This window comes from Squalius cephalus (assembly GCF_949319135.1).
Source record: "Squalius cephalus genome assembly, chromosome: 5".
NCBI classification, from domain to species: domain Eukaryota; kingdom Metazoa; phylum Chordata; class Actinopteri; order Cypriniformes; family Leuciscidae; genus Squalius; species Squalius cephalus.
Window position 1 is genome coordinate 10,737,410 of NC_137126.1, and position 15,412 is coordinate 10,752,821.

At 38.5% G+C, this 15,412-nt stretch overlaps 1 protein-coding gene across 1 annotated transcript; it reads left to right on the forward strand.

Annotated features, from left to right (window-relative positions):
- The first annotated feature begins 272 nt into the window (after positions 1 to 272).
- Positions 273 to 14,778, forward strand: LOC307159195 (tripartite motif-containing protein 16-like protein). The gene is made up of 6 exons (XM_079872412.1): positions 273 to 918; positions 2,067 to 2,162; positions 2,265 to 2,498; positions 12,916 to 13,075; positions 13,517 to 13,564; positions 13,797 to 14,778. Exons 1-6 carry the CDS (start codon positions 346 to 348, stop codon positions 14,315 to 14,317), a joined length of 1,632 nt encoding a protein of 543 aa, XP_079728538.1. The 5' UTR covers positions 273 to 345; the 3' UTR covers positions 14,318 to 14,778.
- The last annotated feature ends 634 nt before the right edge of the window (positions 14,779 to 15,412 follow it).

Genomic DNA, 15,412 nt, shown 5'->3' on the forward strand with positions numbered 1-15,412 from the left:
AAACTACTGCAAATAAAACTGAAAGTAAGGCCCAAAACTGGCAGAATTGAGTCATAAAAAACTGAATTTACTGTATAACACGGAATTTAACGGATTGATTGATTCATGTGCTTGGAACACGTAATTACAATGTCTTCGACTCCACTTGAAGAGCACATAAACACAGCAGTAAAGTGACTCTCCTTCACCAGGAATGAGGAAGCTGCTTTACGGACACTCCTGTTTTACACACGTCACTCAAACACAGAAGCAGGAAACTATTTCAACTCCTCAGTTCAGGGAAACTGAAACTGAATTATTGTTGAGCCGTTGTGTGTTTGTGTCTCTCTGTATTCATGCAGTAAAATGGCAGAAGCCAGAATTTCTCAGGATGAGTTCATGTGTCCAGTGTGTCTGGATCTCCTGAAGGATCCAGTGACCGTCCACTGTGGACACAGTTACTGTAAGGTCTGTATTACAGGCTGCTGGGATCAGGAGGATGAGAAAAGAGTCTACAGCTGCCCTCAGTGCAGACAGACCTTCAGTCCAAGACCTGCTTTAGCTAAAAACACCATTCTGGCTGAAATGGTGGAGAAACTGAAGAAGACTAAACTTCCTGCTGACTGTTACGCTGGAGCTGGAGACGTGGAGTGTGACGTCTGTACTGGAAGAAAATGCAAAGCCGTCAAGTCCTGCCTGGTGTGTCAGGAATCTTACTGTCAAACTCATTTTGACCGTCATGAGGAATTTCACTTTCGTAAGCCACACAAAGTGATTGATGCCACTGGACGACTGCAGGACATGATCTGTCGTGACCATGATAAAGAGCTAGAAATGTATTGTATTACTGATCAACAATGCATTTGTGTGTGGTGTAAGGAGTGTGAACATAAAAACCACAACACTGTATCAACTGTGGCACAGAGGATAGTGAAACAGGTATGAAGTGAGAGGGATTGATCACGCAGAAATTAAAGTGCTGTCTTCATTTACTCACTCATTTACTCATGTTGTTCCAAATCGGTTTTGATTACTTTCTGTTGTGGACTGTAAAAGAGGGTATTTTGAAGAATGTCTCCTATTGTAGTCTATACATAGAAAGTCAATGAGGTACAAAAGTTTCAAGCTCCAAACAGAAGAAAAATGCATAAGTAATCTAAACAACTAGTGGTTAAAAAAAGAAGTACGTTTAAGTGTATTGGCATGCACTTTTAGTGTACTTCAAATTAAAAGTATATTTGAAAAACTTACTTGTGGATAATATAATATTAAGTGCATTTAAATATATAAGTGCATTTAAAGAGAGTAAACTTTCATAACTGTTTCATAAGTACACTTTATAAAGTAAACTTTTTTATAATGTAAAGTTTTACTTTTTTTTTAAAAAAAAACAAGGAACTCCCGCACACTATCAATACTTGCAAATGAGTATCAACGTTTTGGTCTCACAACCTTCATCAGGCATATTCATTTAACATAATTAATATTTCAATTTAACTCGATAGAATTATGAAATTGCATTATATTCATAAATCCTACTTCAAAAAGTCACTCTTAAGTTCAGCTAATTTAAGTATGCTACTTTTAAAATAGCCACATTTTGATCCACCAATCAAATAAAATCATTGATCAACTCATGTATGTGGAGCAAATCAAATATGATGACATTAAAAACATCAAACTTCTCTGGTGTTTGTGTCATGACATCATGATGTTTAGTTATGTGACTGTGACGTGCAAGAACCAATGAGGTTTGATGTTATTGACGTGTCACCATCTATTATTTGTCCTCTGTAAACAGCTGAGACATTCTTCAAAATATCTTCTGTTCTGTCTCACAATAGACAGAAAGTCATACAGGTTTGAAGTGACATGAGGGCGAGTAAATTATGATACTAATGAAATAAAGCTGATGAAATACTACAGACATTCATTTCAGGAAACCATGAATCAGTGGTTTGAACCACACAGTAAAAACGTACCATGCAAGTCCTTTACCCACTTTACCAATTCTGGATTCATGTAGCTTTAATGTTTGTGTGCTAGTAGTTTTATGTGTCATTTCCTGTAATTGGTTCGTCCTCCAGAAACAGCTGAAGGAGACGCAGATGAAGATCCGTCAGAGAATCCAGCAGAGACAGAAAGATATTCAGCAGCTGAGAGAGGCTGTGGAGTCTCATAAGGTGAGTCTGGAGAAGAAGAGAAGTTTGAGACGTCTCAGTTTGGACTCGTCTCGTCTCAGTTCTGCTGAAGCCACTTTGTGATTGTGATGTGTGTCCTAACAGTGTTCTGCACAGACAGCAGTGGAGGATAGTGAGATGATCTTTACTGAGCTCATCCACTCCATTGAGAGAAGCCGCTCTGAGGTCACACAGCGGATCAGAGATCAGGAAAAGACTGCAGTGAGTCGAGCTGAAGAACGACTGGAGCGACTGGAGCAGGAGATCAATGATCTGAAGAAGAGAGATGCTGAGCTGGAGCAGCTTTCACACACACACAATCACGTCCATTTCCTGCAGGTAACAGAGATGCAGAAGAACAGGATCATAGTGGACTTGAGCAAGATCCTGCTATGGCAGAGATACATTTCATGAGAGCAGGATGAGCCGTTGACTAAGATGTTGTCAGGAATTCAGTCAGATTCAGTCAAGTGTTGTGTTATCATATAATCATCCGTCAGACTCTCAGCTGATCATCTTCTGTTTAAAGAAATGACACATACAAAGCCCTGGGAAATTTACAATTAAATATTAAAGGGATAGTTCACCAAAAAATTAAAATTTGCCCATGATTTACTCACCCCTTACACAAACGTATCGCTTCACTTCAGAGGGCCTTTATTAACCCCCCAGAGCCGTATGGAACACTTTTATGATGGATAGATGCACTTTTATGGCCATTCACTGCCATTGGAAGAGCCAGGACATTTTTTAATATAACTCCGATTGTATTCGTCTGAAAGAAGATTGTCATATATGACTTGAGGGTGAGTAAATCATGGGCTAATTTTTATTTTTGGGTAAATTATCTCATTTTAACTTCTGGTTTCTTCTGTCCTTATGAGATCAGTGAACTTGATGGTATCAATATCCACCCAACTAGATTTTTCATCATCTTTTTAATGGAATCTTTTATTTCTACTATAATATTTTCAGCAATTGTCTCCAAATTGGGTCAGATGATCTTCAAAGCTGATAAGATTGATTTTTATTTCCATAACTGTTTACCTCTAACACATTGATGAATTTGTCCATGAAGACTCCAAACAGAAAGTGAGGCTGTATATTAACAATGCTTATAAAAAACAAACACTTGAGATCCTTAAGAGTCCTTGTGAAGTTTCAGTGCCACTAACCAGTCAAAAGTGACACATGATGGTCAATCTACTCGTAGCCTTTGAACTGCTTTTCCTCAAATCTTCTCAACATGCAAATGTTTTAACATCCAAACCACCTGGAAAGTTCACACATAGTCCCTTGTGAAAAAGAAGTGTGCTTTATTGAATGTGCAATTTTAGTTAATTATTTCAAAACTTACAAATATATTTAAAAAAAAAAAAAAAACTGGACTTGCAGATAGTTAAATATTATTGAAATAAAAGTACACTTTAAAAGAGACACTTTCATGACTATTCTCACGGTTTAGCAGAGGTAGACAGCAAGACGAAGAAGATAAATGCAAAAGACATTACTAACAAAGGATTAACCATAACCAAGCACAAAACATTAACAAGTTCCAAAGTAAATTAAAGCTGCAAGCAGCGATGAAAGGGCCCTCGCACCCGTGCCATCAACACTCGGTGGCTTTAGGAAGACAGAGCATGGTTGGGAAATGTACATTTAAGGAGGTATATATAGTAAGAGTATGTCAAAGTCAGTTACAAAATGTTTTGTATAATGGTGATAATAGCATGCTTCATGACTCAGCTAAGTGTTGCTAGCATGTTTAGTCTGTTTCTAGCATGCTTAGTACACAATAATTATGTGGTTAGTACTGCATTACGGTGTTAACCATGTCAGTTTCTGTTGCCAGTAGGTGGCGTTATGGCTATAACTGAATATGAGCATGGATGTGTGTTCAGGACAGAACTCTTATCAAACGTGTGAAGTTTGGTGCAAATTGGACATTGCCTTCTTGAGTAACAACAAAGTCATGTTTCATTGAATTAACATTCTTTAGCACTTAGCTAAGCATTGTTAGCATGTTTTAACATGTTTCTAGCATGTTTAGAACTCAATGGCATTTTTAACATGTTGCTAGAACGGCATAAAAGTGTTAAACATGTCACTTCCTGTTGCCAGTAGGTGGCGCTATTACTATAACTGAATTTGAGCATAGACATGTGTTCAGGCCATGATTCTTATCAAATGTGTGAAGTTTGGGGCAGATTGGACATTCCATGCCTGAATTACAGCAAATTCCTATTTAATTGCAATAATAGCATGCTTTAGCACTTAGCTAAGAGTTTGCTAGCATGTTTTAGCATGTTTCTAGTATGTTGTTAGCATGTTTAGCACTTGCTGGCACTTTTTTATATGTTATTAGGAGTCCATAACAGTGTTAAACATGTCACTTCCTGCTGCCAGCAGGTGGCGCTATGACTGTAAGCATGATCATGTGTTCAGGACAGAACGCTTATCAAAAGTGTGAAGTTTGGGGCAGATTGGACATTCCTTGCCTGAGTTACAGCAAATTCATATTTAATTGCAGTAATATCATTCTTTAGCACTTAGCTAAGTGTTTGCTAGTATGTTTTAGCAAGTCTCTAGTATGTTGGTAGGATGTTTAGCACCTACTTGCATTTTTTTATATGTTATTAGGAGTCAAGAACAGTGTTAAACGTCACTTCCTGTTGCCAGCAGGTGGCGCTATGACTATAACTAAATATGAGCATGGACATGTGTTCAAGAGATAACTCTTATCAAACGTGTGAAGTTTGGGGTAGATTGTACATTGCCTTCTTGAGTAACAACAAAGTCCTGTTTCATTGAATTAGCATGGTTTAGCACTTAGCTAAGTACTGCTAGCATGTTTTAACATGTTTCTAGCATGTATAGAACTCAATGGCATTTTTAACATGTTGCTAGAACGGCATCAAAGTGTTAAACATGTCACTTCCTGTTGCCAGTAGGTGGTGCTATTACTATAACTGAATTTGAGCATAGACATGTGTTCAGGCCATGATTCTTATCAAATGTGTGAAGTTTGGGGCAGATTGGACATTACATGCCTGAGTTACAGCAAATTCCTATTTAATTGCAGTAATAGCATGCTTTAGCACTTAGCTAAGTGTTTGCTAGCATGTTTCTAGTATGTTGCTAACCTGTTTAGCACTTGTTGGCTCTTTTTTATATGTTATTAGGAGACCACAAGAGTGTTAAACATGTCACTTCCTGTTACCAGTAGGTGGCGCTATTACTATAACTGAATTTTCTCATGTAGATGTGTTCAGGACAGAACGCTTATCAAAAGTGTGAAGTTTGGGGCAGATTGGACATTCCATGCCTGAGTTACAGCAAATTCCTATTTAATTGCAATAATAGCATGCTTTAGCACTTAGCTAAGAGTTTGCTAGCATGTTTTAGCATGCTTCTATTATGTTGTTAGCATGTTTAGCACTTGCTGGCACTTTTTTATATGTTATTAGGAGTCCATATCAGTGTTAAACATGTCACTTCCTGTTGCCAGCAGGTGGCGCTATGACTGTAACTGAATATGAGCATGGTCATGTGTTCAGGACAGAACGCTTATCAAAAGTGTGAAGTTTGGGGCAGATTGGACATTCCATGCCTGAGTTACAGCAACTTCCTGTTTCATGGCGAAACATCGAAATTTGTCAGGCCGCCGAGGACCCGCCCTTTGACGAAAACTCAAGATCTTCGCAATTTAACGTCGCAAAGGCCTTAAGATTACACTCACCAAATTTGAAGATGATCAGATTAAAACTGTAGGAGGAGTTCGTTAAAGTACGAGGCCTGAAAATGGCAAAAACTGCACAAAAATCTGAGAGGAAGTTCAAAATGGCTGACTTCCTGTTGTGTTTAGGGCTATGCTCCAAGAGACTTTTTTGTAGGTATTAGGTCATTACATGTATGTACCGAATTTCGTGCACGTACGTGGAACGTTGCGGGAGGCGCACTCCGTTGAACTTTTATAGGTGGCGCTATCGAGCCATTTTGCCCCGTCCAATTCTGAAACCTATATCAGATGTAAATTTTCGCCAGTTCTGACGCGTGTGCAAAGTTTCGTGAGTTTTCGAGCATGTTTAGGCCCTCAAAAATGCAATTAAATGCGGAGAAGAAGAAGAAGAAGAATAATAATAATAATTAAAGCTGCAAGCAGCGATGAAAGGGCCCTCGCACCCGTGCCATCAACACTCGGTGGCTTTAGGAAGGCAGAGCATGGTTGGGAAATGTACATTTAAGGAGGTATATATAGTAAGAGTATGTCAAAGTCAGTTACAAAATGTTTTGTATAATGGTGATAATAGCATGCTTCATGACTCAGCTAAGTGTTGCTAGCATGTTCAGTCTGTTTCTAGCATGCTTAGTACACAATAATTATGTGGTTAGTACTGCATTACTGTGTTAACCATGTCAGTTTCTGTTGCCAGTAGGTGGCGTTATGACTATAACTGAATATGAGCATGGATGTGTGTTCAGGACAGAACTCTTATCAAACATGTGAAGTTTGGTGCAAATTGGACATTGCCTTCTTGAGTAACAACAAAGTCATGTTTCATTGAATTAGCATTCTTTAGAACTTAGCTAAGCATTGTTAGCATGTTTTAACATGTTGCTAGAACGGCATCAACGTGTTAAACATGTCACTTCCTGTTGCCAGTTGGTGGCGCTATTACTATAACTGAACATTCTCATGTAGATGTGTTCAGGCCATGACTCTTATCAAAAGTGTGAAGTTTGGGGCAGATTGGACATTCCATGCCTGAGTTACAGCAAATTCCTATTTAATTGCAATAATAGCATGCTTTAGCACTTGGCTAAGAGTTTGCTAGCATGTTTTAGCATGTTTCTAGTATGTTGTTAGCATGTTTAACACTTGCTGGCACTTTTTTATATGTTATTAGGAGTCCACAACAGTGTTAAACATGTCACTTCCTGTTGCCAGCAGGTGGCGCTATGACTGTAACTGAATATAAGCATGGTCATGTGTTCAGGACAGAACGCTTATCAAAAGTGTGAAGTTTGGGGCAGATTGGACATTCCATGCCTGAGTTACAGCAAATTCATATTTAATTGCAGTAATATCATTCTTTAGCACTTAGCTAAGTGTTTGCTATTATGTTTTAGCATGTCTCTAGTATGTTGGTAGGATGTTTAGCACCTACTGGCATTTTTTTATATGTTATTAGGAGTCAAGAACAGTGTTAAACGTCACTTCCTGTTGCCAGCAGGTGGCGCTATGACTATAACTAAATATGAGCATGGACATGTGTTCAAGAGATAACTCTTATCAAACGTGTGACGTTTGGGGTAGATTGTACATTGCCTTCTTGAGTAACAACAAAGTCCTGTTTCATTGAATTAGCATGCTTTAGCACTTAGCTAAGTATTGCTAGCATGTTTTAATATGTTTCTAGCATGTTTAGAACTCAATGGCATTTTTAACATGTTGCTAGAACGGCATCAACGTGTTAAACATGTCACTTCCTGTTGCCAGTAGGTGGCGCTATTACTATAACTGAATTTGAGCATAGGCATGCGTTCAGGCCATGATTCTTATCAAACATGTGAAGTTTGGGGCAGATTGGACGTTCCATGCCTGAGTTACAGCAAATTCCTATTTAATTGCAGTAATAGCATGCTTTATCACTTAGCTAAGTGTTTGCTAGCATGTTTCTAGTATGTTGCTAACCTGTTTAGCACTTGCTGGCTCTTTTATATATGTTATTAGGAGACCACAACAGTGTTAAACATGTCACTTCCTGTTGACAGCAGGTGGCGCTATTACTATAACTGAATATTCTCATGTAGATGTGTTCAGGCCATGACTCTTATCAAACGTGTGAAGTTTGGGGCAGATTGGACATTCCATGCCTGTGTTACAGCAAATTCCTATTTAATTGCAGCAATAGCATGCTTTAGCACTTAGCTAAGTGTTTGCTAGCATGTTTTAGCATGTTTCTAGTATGTTGTTAGCATGTTTAGCACTTGCTGGCACTTTTTTTATATGTTTTTATATGTCCACAACAGTGTTTAACATGTCACTTCCTGTTGCCAGCAGGTGGCACTATGACTGTAACTGAATATGAGCATGGTCATGTGTTCAGGACAGAACGTTTATTAAAAGTGTGAAGTTTGGCGCATATTGGACATTGCCTTCTTGAGTAACAACAACATCCTGTTTCATTGAATTAGCATGCTTTAGCACTTAGCTAAGTATTGCTAGCATGTTTTAACATGTTTCTAGCATGTTTAGACCTCAATGGCATTTTTAACATGTTGCTAGAATGGCATCAACGTGTTAAACATGACACTTCCTGTTGCCAGTAGGTGGCGCTATTACTATAACTGAATATTATCATGTAGATGTGTTCAGGACAGAACGCTTATCAAAAGTGTGAAGTTTGGGGCAGATTGGACATTCCATGCCTGAGTTACAGCAAATTCCTATTTAATTGCAATAATAGCATGCTTTAGCACTTAGCTAAGAGTTTGCTAGCATGTTTTAGCATGCTTCTAGTATGTTGTTAGCATGTTTCGCACTTGCTGGCACTTTTTTATATGTTATTAGGAGTCCATAACAGTGTTAAACATGTCACTTCCTGTTGCCAGCAGGTGGCGCTATGACTATAACTGAATATGAGCATGGCCATGTGTTCAGGACAGAACTCTTATCAAACGTGTGAAGTTTGGGGGAGATTGGACATTCCATGCCTGAGTTACAGCAACTTCCTGTTTCATGGCGAAACATCGAAATTTGTAAGGCCGCCGAGGACCCGCCCTTCGACGAAAACTCAAGATCTTCGCAATTTAACGTCGCAAAGGCCTTAAGATTACACTCACCAAATTTGAAGATGATCAGATTAAAACTGTAGGAGGAGTTCGTTAAAGTACGAGGCCTGAAAATGGCAAAAACTGCACAAAAATCTGAGAGGAAGTTCAAAATGGCTGACTTCCTGTTGTGTTTAGGGCTATGCTCCAAGAGACTTTTTTGTAGGTATTAGGTCATTACACGTATGTACCGAATTTCGTGCACGTACGTGGAACGTTGCAGGAGGCGCACTCCGTTGAACTTTTATAGGTGGCGCTATCGAGCCATTTTGCCCCGTCCAATTCTGAAACCTATATCAGATGTAAATTTTCGCCAGTTCTGACGCGTGTGCAAAGTTTCGTGAGTTTTCGCGCATGTTTAGGCCCTCAAAAATGCAATTCAATGCGGAGAAGAATAATAATAATTAAAGCTGCAAGCAGCGATGAAAGGGCCCTCGCACCCGTGCCATCAACACTCGGTGGCTTTAGGAAGACAGAGCATGGTTGGGCAATGTACATTTAAGGAGGTATATATAGTAAGAGTATGTCAAAGTCAGTTACAAAATGTTTTGTATAATGGTGATAATAGCATGCTTCATGACTCAGCTAAGTGTTGCTAGCATGTTTAGTATGTTTCTAGCATGCTTAGTACACAATAATTATGTTGTTAGTACTGCATAACTGTGTTAACCATGTCAGTTTCTGTTGCCAGTAGTTGGGGCTATGTCTATATCTGAATATTGCTATGTAGATGTGTTCAGTGCAGGACTTTTATCAAACATGTGAAGTTTGGGGCAGATTGGACATTGTATGCTTGAGTTACAACAACTTCCTTTAGCATTTCTAGCATGTTTTATGATGTTTCTAGCATTTTACATATTAATTTTGGGGTAGATTGGACATTGCATTCCTGAGTTACAGCAAATTCATATTTAATTGCAGTAATATCATGCTTTAGCACTTAGCTAAGTGTTTGCTAGTATGTTTTAGCATGTCTCTAGTATGTTGGTAGGATATTTAGCACCTACTGGCATTTTTTTATATGTTATTAGGAGTCCAGAACAGTGTTAAACGTCACTTCCTTTTGCCAGCAGGCGGCGCTATGACTATAACTGAATATGAGCATGGACATGTGTTCAAAAGATAACTCTTATCAAATGTGTGAAGTTTGGGGTAGATTGGACATTTTATGCTTAAGTTACAACAACTTCCTTGAGCTTTTATAGCATGCTTTAGAACTTAGCTAAGTGTTGCTAGCATGTTTCTTGCATGTTACATATTAAGTTTGGGGTAGATTGAACATCCCATGCCTGTGTTACAACAAATTCCCATTTAATTGCAGTAATATCATGATTTAGCACTTATCTAAGTGATTGATAGCATGTTTTAGCATGTTTCTAGTATGTTGTTAGCATGTTTAGCACATGCTGGCACTTTTTTATATGTTATTAGGAGTCCACAACAGTGTTTAACATGTCACTTCCTGTTGCCAGCAGGTGGCGCTATGACTGTAACTGAATATGAGCATGGTCATGTGTTCAGGACAGAACGCTTATCAAAAGTGTGAAGTTTGGGGCAGATTGGACATTGCCTTCTTGAGTAACAACAACATCCTGTTTCATTGAATTAGCATGCTTTAGCACTCAGCTAAGTTTTGCTAGCATGTTTTAACATGTTTCTAGCATGTTTAGAAGTCAATGGCATTTTTAACATCTTGCTAGAACGGCATCAACGTGTTAAACATGACACTTCCTGTTACCAGTAGGTGGCGCTATTACTATAACTGAATATTCTCATGTAGATGTGTTCAGGCCATGACTCTTATTAAACGTGTGACGTTTGGGGCAGATTGGACATTCCATGCCTGTGTTACAGCAAATTCCTATTTAATTGCAGCAATAGCATGCTTTAGCACTTAGCTAAGTGTTTGCTAGCATGTTTTAGCATGTTTCTAGTATGTTGTTAGCATGTTTAGCACTTGATGGCACTTTTTTTATATGTTTTTATATGTCCACAACAGTGTTTAACATGTCACTTCCTGTTGCCAGCAGGTGGCACTATGACTGTAACTGAATATGAGCATGGTCATGTGTTCAGGACAGAACGTTTATTAAAAGTGTGAAGTTTGGTGCAGAATGGACATTGCCTTCTTGCGTAACAACAACATCCTGTTTCATTGAATTAGCATGCTTTAGCACTTAGCTAAGTATTGCTAGCATGTTTTAACATGTTTCTAGCATGTTTAGAAGTCAATGGCATTTTTAACATGTTGCTAGAATGGCATCAACGTGTTAAACATGACACTTCCTGTTACCAGTAGGTGGCGCTATTACTATAACTGAATATTCTCATGTAGATGTGTTCAGGACAGAACGCTTATCAAAAGTGTGAAGTTTGGGGCAGATTGGACATTCCATGCCTGAGTTACAGCAAATTCCTATTTAATTGCAATAATAGCATGCTTTAGCACTTAGCTAAGAGTTTGCTAGCATGTTTTAGCATGCTTCTAGTATGTTGTTAGCATGTTTATCACTTGCTGGCACTTTTTTATATGTTATTAGGAGTCCATAACAGTGTTAAACATGTCACTTCCTGTTGCCAGCAGGTGGCGCTATGACTGTAACTGAATATGAGCATGGTCATGTGTTCAGGACAGAACGCTTATCAAAAGTGTGAAGTTTGGGGCAGATTGGACATTCCATGCCTGAGTTACAGCAACTTCCTGTTTCATGGCGAAACATCGAAATTTGTCAGGCCGCCGAGGACCCGCCCTTCGACGAAAACTCAAGATCTTCGCAATTTAACGTCGCAAAGGCCTTAAGATTACACTCACCAAATTTGAAGATGATCAGATTAAAACTGTAGGAGGAGTTCGTTAAAGTACGAGGCCTGAAAATGGCAAAAACTGCACAAAAATCTGAGAGGAAGTTCAAAATGGCTGACTTCCTGTTGTGTTTAGGGCTATGCTCCAAGAGACTTTTTTGTAGGTATTAGGTCATTACATGTATGTTCCGAATTTCGTGCACGTACGTGGAACGTTGCGGGAGGCGCACTCCGTTGAACTTTTATAGGTGGCGCTATCGAGCCATTTTGCCCCGTCCAATTCTGAAACCTATATCAGATGTAAATTTTCGCCAGTTCTGACGCGTGTGCAAAGTTTTGTGAGTTTTCGAGCATGTTTAGGCCCTCAAAAATGCAATTAAATGCGGAGAAGAATAATAATAATAATAATAAACAGAGCAATTCCAAGAGGGTCCTCACACCATCGGTGCTCGGGCCCTAATAATAATAAACAGAGCAATTCCAAGAGGGTCCTCACACCATCGGTGCTCGGGCCCTAATAATAATAAACAGAGCAATTCCAAGAGGGTCCTCACACCATCGGTGCTCGGGCCCTAATAAACAGAGCAATTCCAAGAGGGTCCTCACACCATCGGTGCTCGGGCCCTAATTAAACAGTGTCTATGTGAGAACTGTTTTTTTTAACACACTTTAAGTAGACTTTTAAAAAGCGCACTTTGTAATAATGTCAAACTAATGTCTATTTTAAATCATTATGTTAAATAACCTTTTGTCATGTTTTAAAGAAGTGCACTTATTTTGATGTTGACTAACATACTAAAGCTCAAAGCACTTGATTCTAATTAAAACTGTAGTGTATTCAATACTATATTTGAAATTAAGCAAATAAGTTTCAATAGAAATTACATTAAAGTATATTTTAGTTTATCATAAATGCTGGTCATATATATTACTAAGTGTCGATACTAGAGATTGTAGCATTAAATAATGAATATGAGAAGAATGTGGCTGATTGTGTGAAAGTGCTGGATTGTGGCGAGTTAAAGAGAAGTAAGTAAACAAGAACTGCACAGATCTGATAGTTGTGCAGGTTATTAGCTGAAGTGTGGAGCTGATGAGTTTTAATTTCTGTTTTCTATAGAGTTTCCAGCCTCTCTCAGCACCTCCTGAATCTACAAACGAACCCGATGTTCCCTTCAGTTCTCTCTCCTCTTTTGATGGCATGAGAGAGTCTGTCCGTCACCTGATAGACAAACTGGAGGATTTCTGCAAAGAAGAGATCAAGAAGATCTCAGACGGAGGTAAAGTCCTGCACCTAGTTTATACAGATGTGGGTAGAAAGATCCTAAATCTGAACGTACAACAGTTTCCGAAATATTCCTACGATTTATAAAACGTCCATTTGCACAAAAATGACCTTAAATGCATCTCAGTTTATAAATCACAGTTCATCTTAAATTCAAGTGCAATGTGAACAATGTGCAGTGCATCAAATCCACCTACAGAACGGCCACAAATATCCCTTGATGATTCAGAAATACAGAACTTGTCATCATGGAACAATTGTTTATACACATGACGAAGGATAAAATCCATGGATTTTAAGATTAATCCGATATCTGTGTTTTATAATTCAGGGCCCTGGAGATTCATCTGCTCTCAGAATCATCCAACATCATATTAGAAATGTCTCAGAAATGAATTTATTTCTTCACGCTGTTCATGTCTGTTTATTTCCTCAGTCACTTTCACCAACATGAATCCCAAGACCAGGAACGACTTCCTACAACGTGAGTCTCTAAGACAACAAGCAGAAAAAACTCACTGAATGTGTTCATGATTTTCATGTAGAAGGAGAAATAAATCATGATATAAGAGTTTTATAACTGATCATTTAAATAATGATTTACACAGGATATTTGGTCAGCTGCACTCTGCTAATACGTTGAACATTGATTCAGATACATTAAAAGATCTGATAGATTCATAATTCCTGTTTCTGATGTGTTTTCTCTCCATCAGATTCCCATCAGCTCACTTTGGATCTGAACACAGTGAATAAACTCATCCATCTGTCTGAGAGGAACAGAGTGATTTCTGACACTGGCACAGAGCAGCCGTATCCTGATCATCCAGACAGATTTGATTGTTATTCTCAGGTGTTGTGTGGAGAGAGTGTGTGTGGACGCTGTTACTGGGAGATTGAGTGGACTGGGAGTCGTGTGTATATATCATTGTCATATAAGAGCATCAGCAGGAAGGGACTGGGAAATGAGCGTTGGTTTGGAGGTAATGATCAGTCCTGGTGTTTGGACTGCTCTTCCTCCAGCTACTCATTCAGACACAATAACATACGCACTGATATCCCTGCATTGTCCTTCAGCAGAAGAATAGGAGTGTATGTGGATCACAGTGCAGGAACTCTGTCCTTCTACAGCGTCTCTGACACAATGAGCCTCGTCCACACAGTCCGGACCACATTCACTCAGCCGCTCTATCCTGGGTTTGCTGTTGGTTCTCGATCATCAGTGAAACTGTGTTGATGTTTCAGAATAGATTGTAGAGATTTTACCCATATTTTTTTGAGCTGCACGATAAATCAGTAACAGTGAGATACAGAGACTTTTATTTTAATTCAGTTCAGAGTGCCAAACTGACTCAAAATGTTGCACTGAATGTTGATACCAACATTGGATGGAAACAATATAAGAGGGAGAGAAGGAAGAGTACGTGTATAAAAGGTGGTACAATGAGGAAGAGGATGGGGACGAGAAAGGGCAAGGTGTGGAGAGTGTTGTCAAGGCTGGATCTGGCTTTAGGGTTTTTCCTTTTGCCGGACCAACATGAAGACATGATGCTGAAGCAGAATCTATCTGTCACTGACCTTGATTTTGTGTACTGTAACATGCTTTTCATTTAGAGTTTTTTACTGTAACCTTTTTGACTTTTGCAGTTGGGTTACTGTATTTTCACAGCAAGTGCTGAATAAACAGACATTCAATATATTCAATATTCAGTACAATACTATACTTGCAGTGCATACCGTATACACTTTATTCACCTTACTACTGTAAGTTGTCATTACTATACTTTTTTACGTAATTGCAAAATGAGTTTACTTTTTTTTTTTTTCTCTCTAACTGCATGCTTTGGATTCTGTGTTCTCCATTTTTTGATGTAGTGTCTAATGAATGATCTATAGTGTTTATAATTTTGACTTGCTGTGCGTATGATCTGAAAGCATTGTTTGATTATGAGCACAGATAATGGTTTTGAGGCAATTGTTTGATTTTGCCAGAAGAGTCAGAGGTACCCTGAATGTGGCTGGAAAATTTGGTTTTGAGTTTAAGGTTTTGAGAAAGTGAGTGATGGTTTCTAGAAATGTGTTTTAGCAATTCAGAAAAAAACTGTAATTATTTCTTACAGTTTTTTACAATCGCTATGACAGTTTTTTCAATACATTTAACAAGTTTCCTAAACTCTTAACGCACCAACACACCTAAAACACACAATTGGCAAAACGGTTAATTTCATGCTCAAAATCACACATTGTAAACTAAACTCCAAAACTAATTTTCAAAATACAATAATACACTAATACAATACACTATGTCTACCAAAACACTGCAAACATGTTT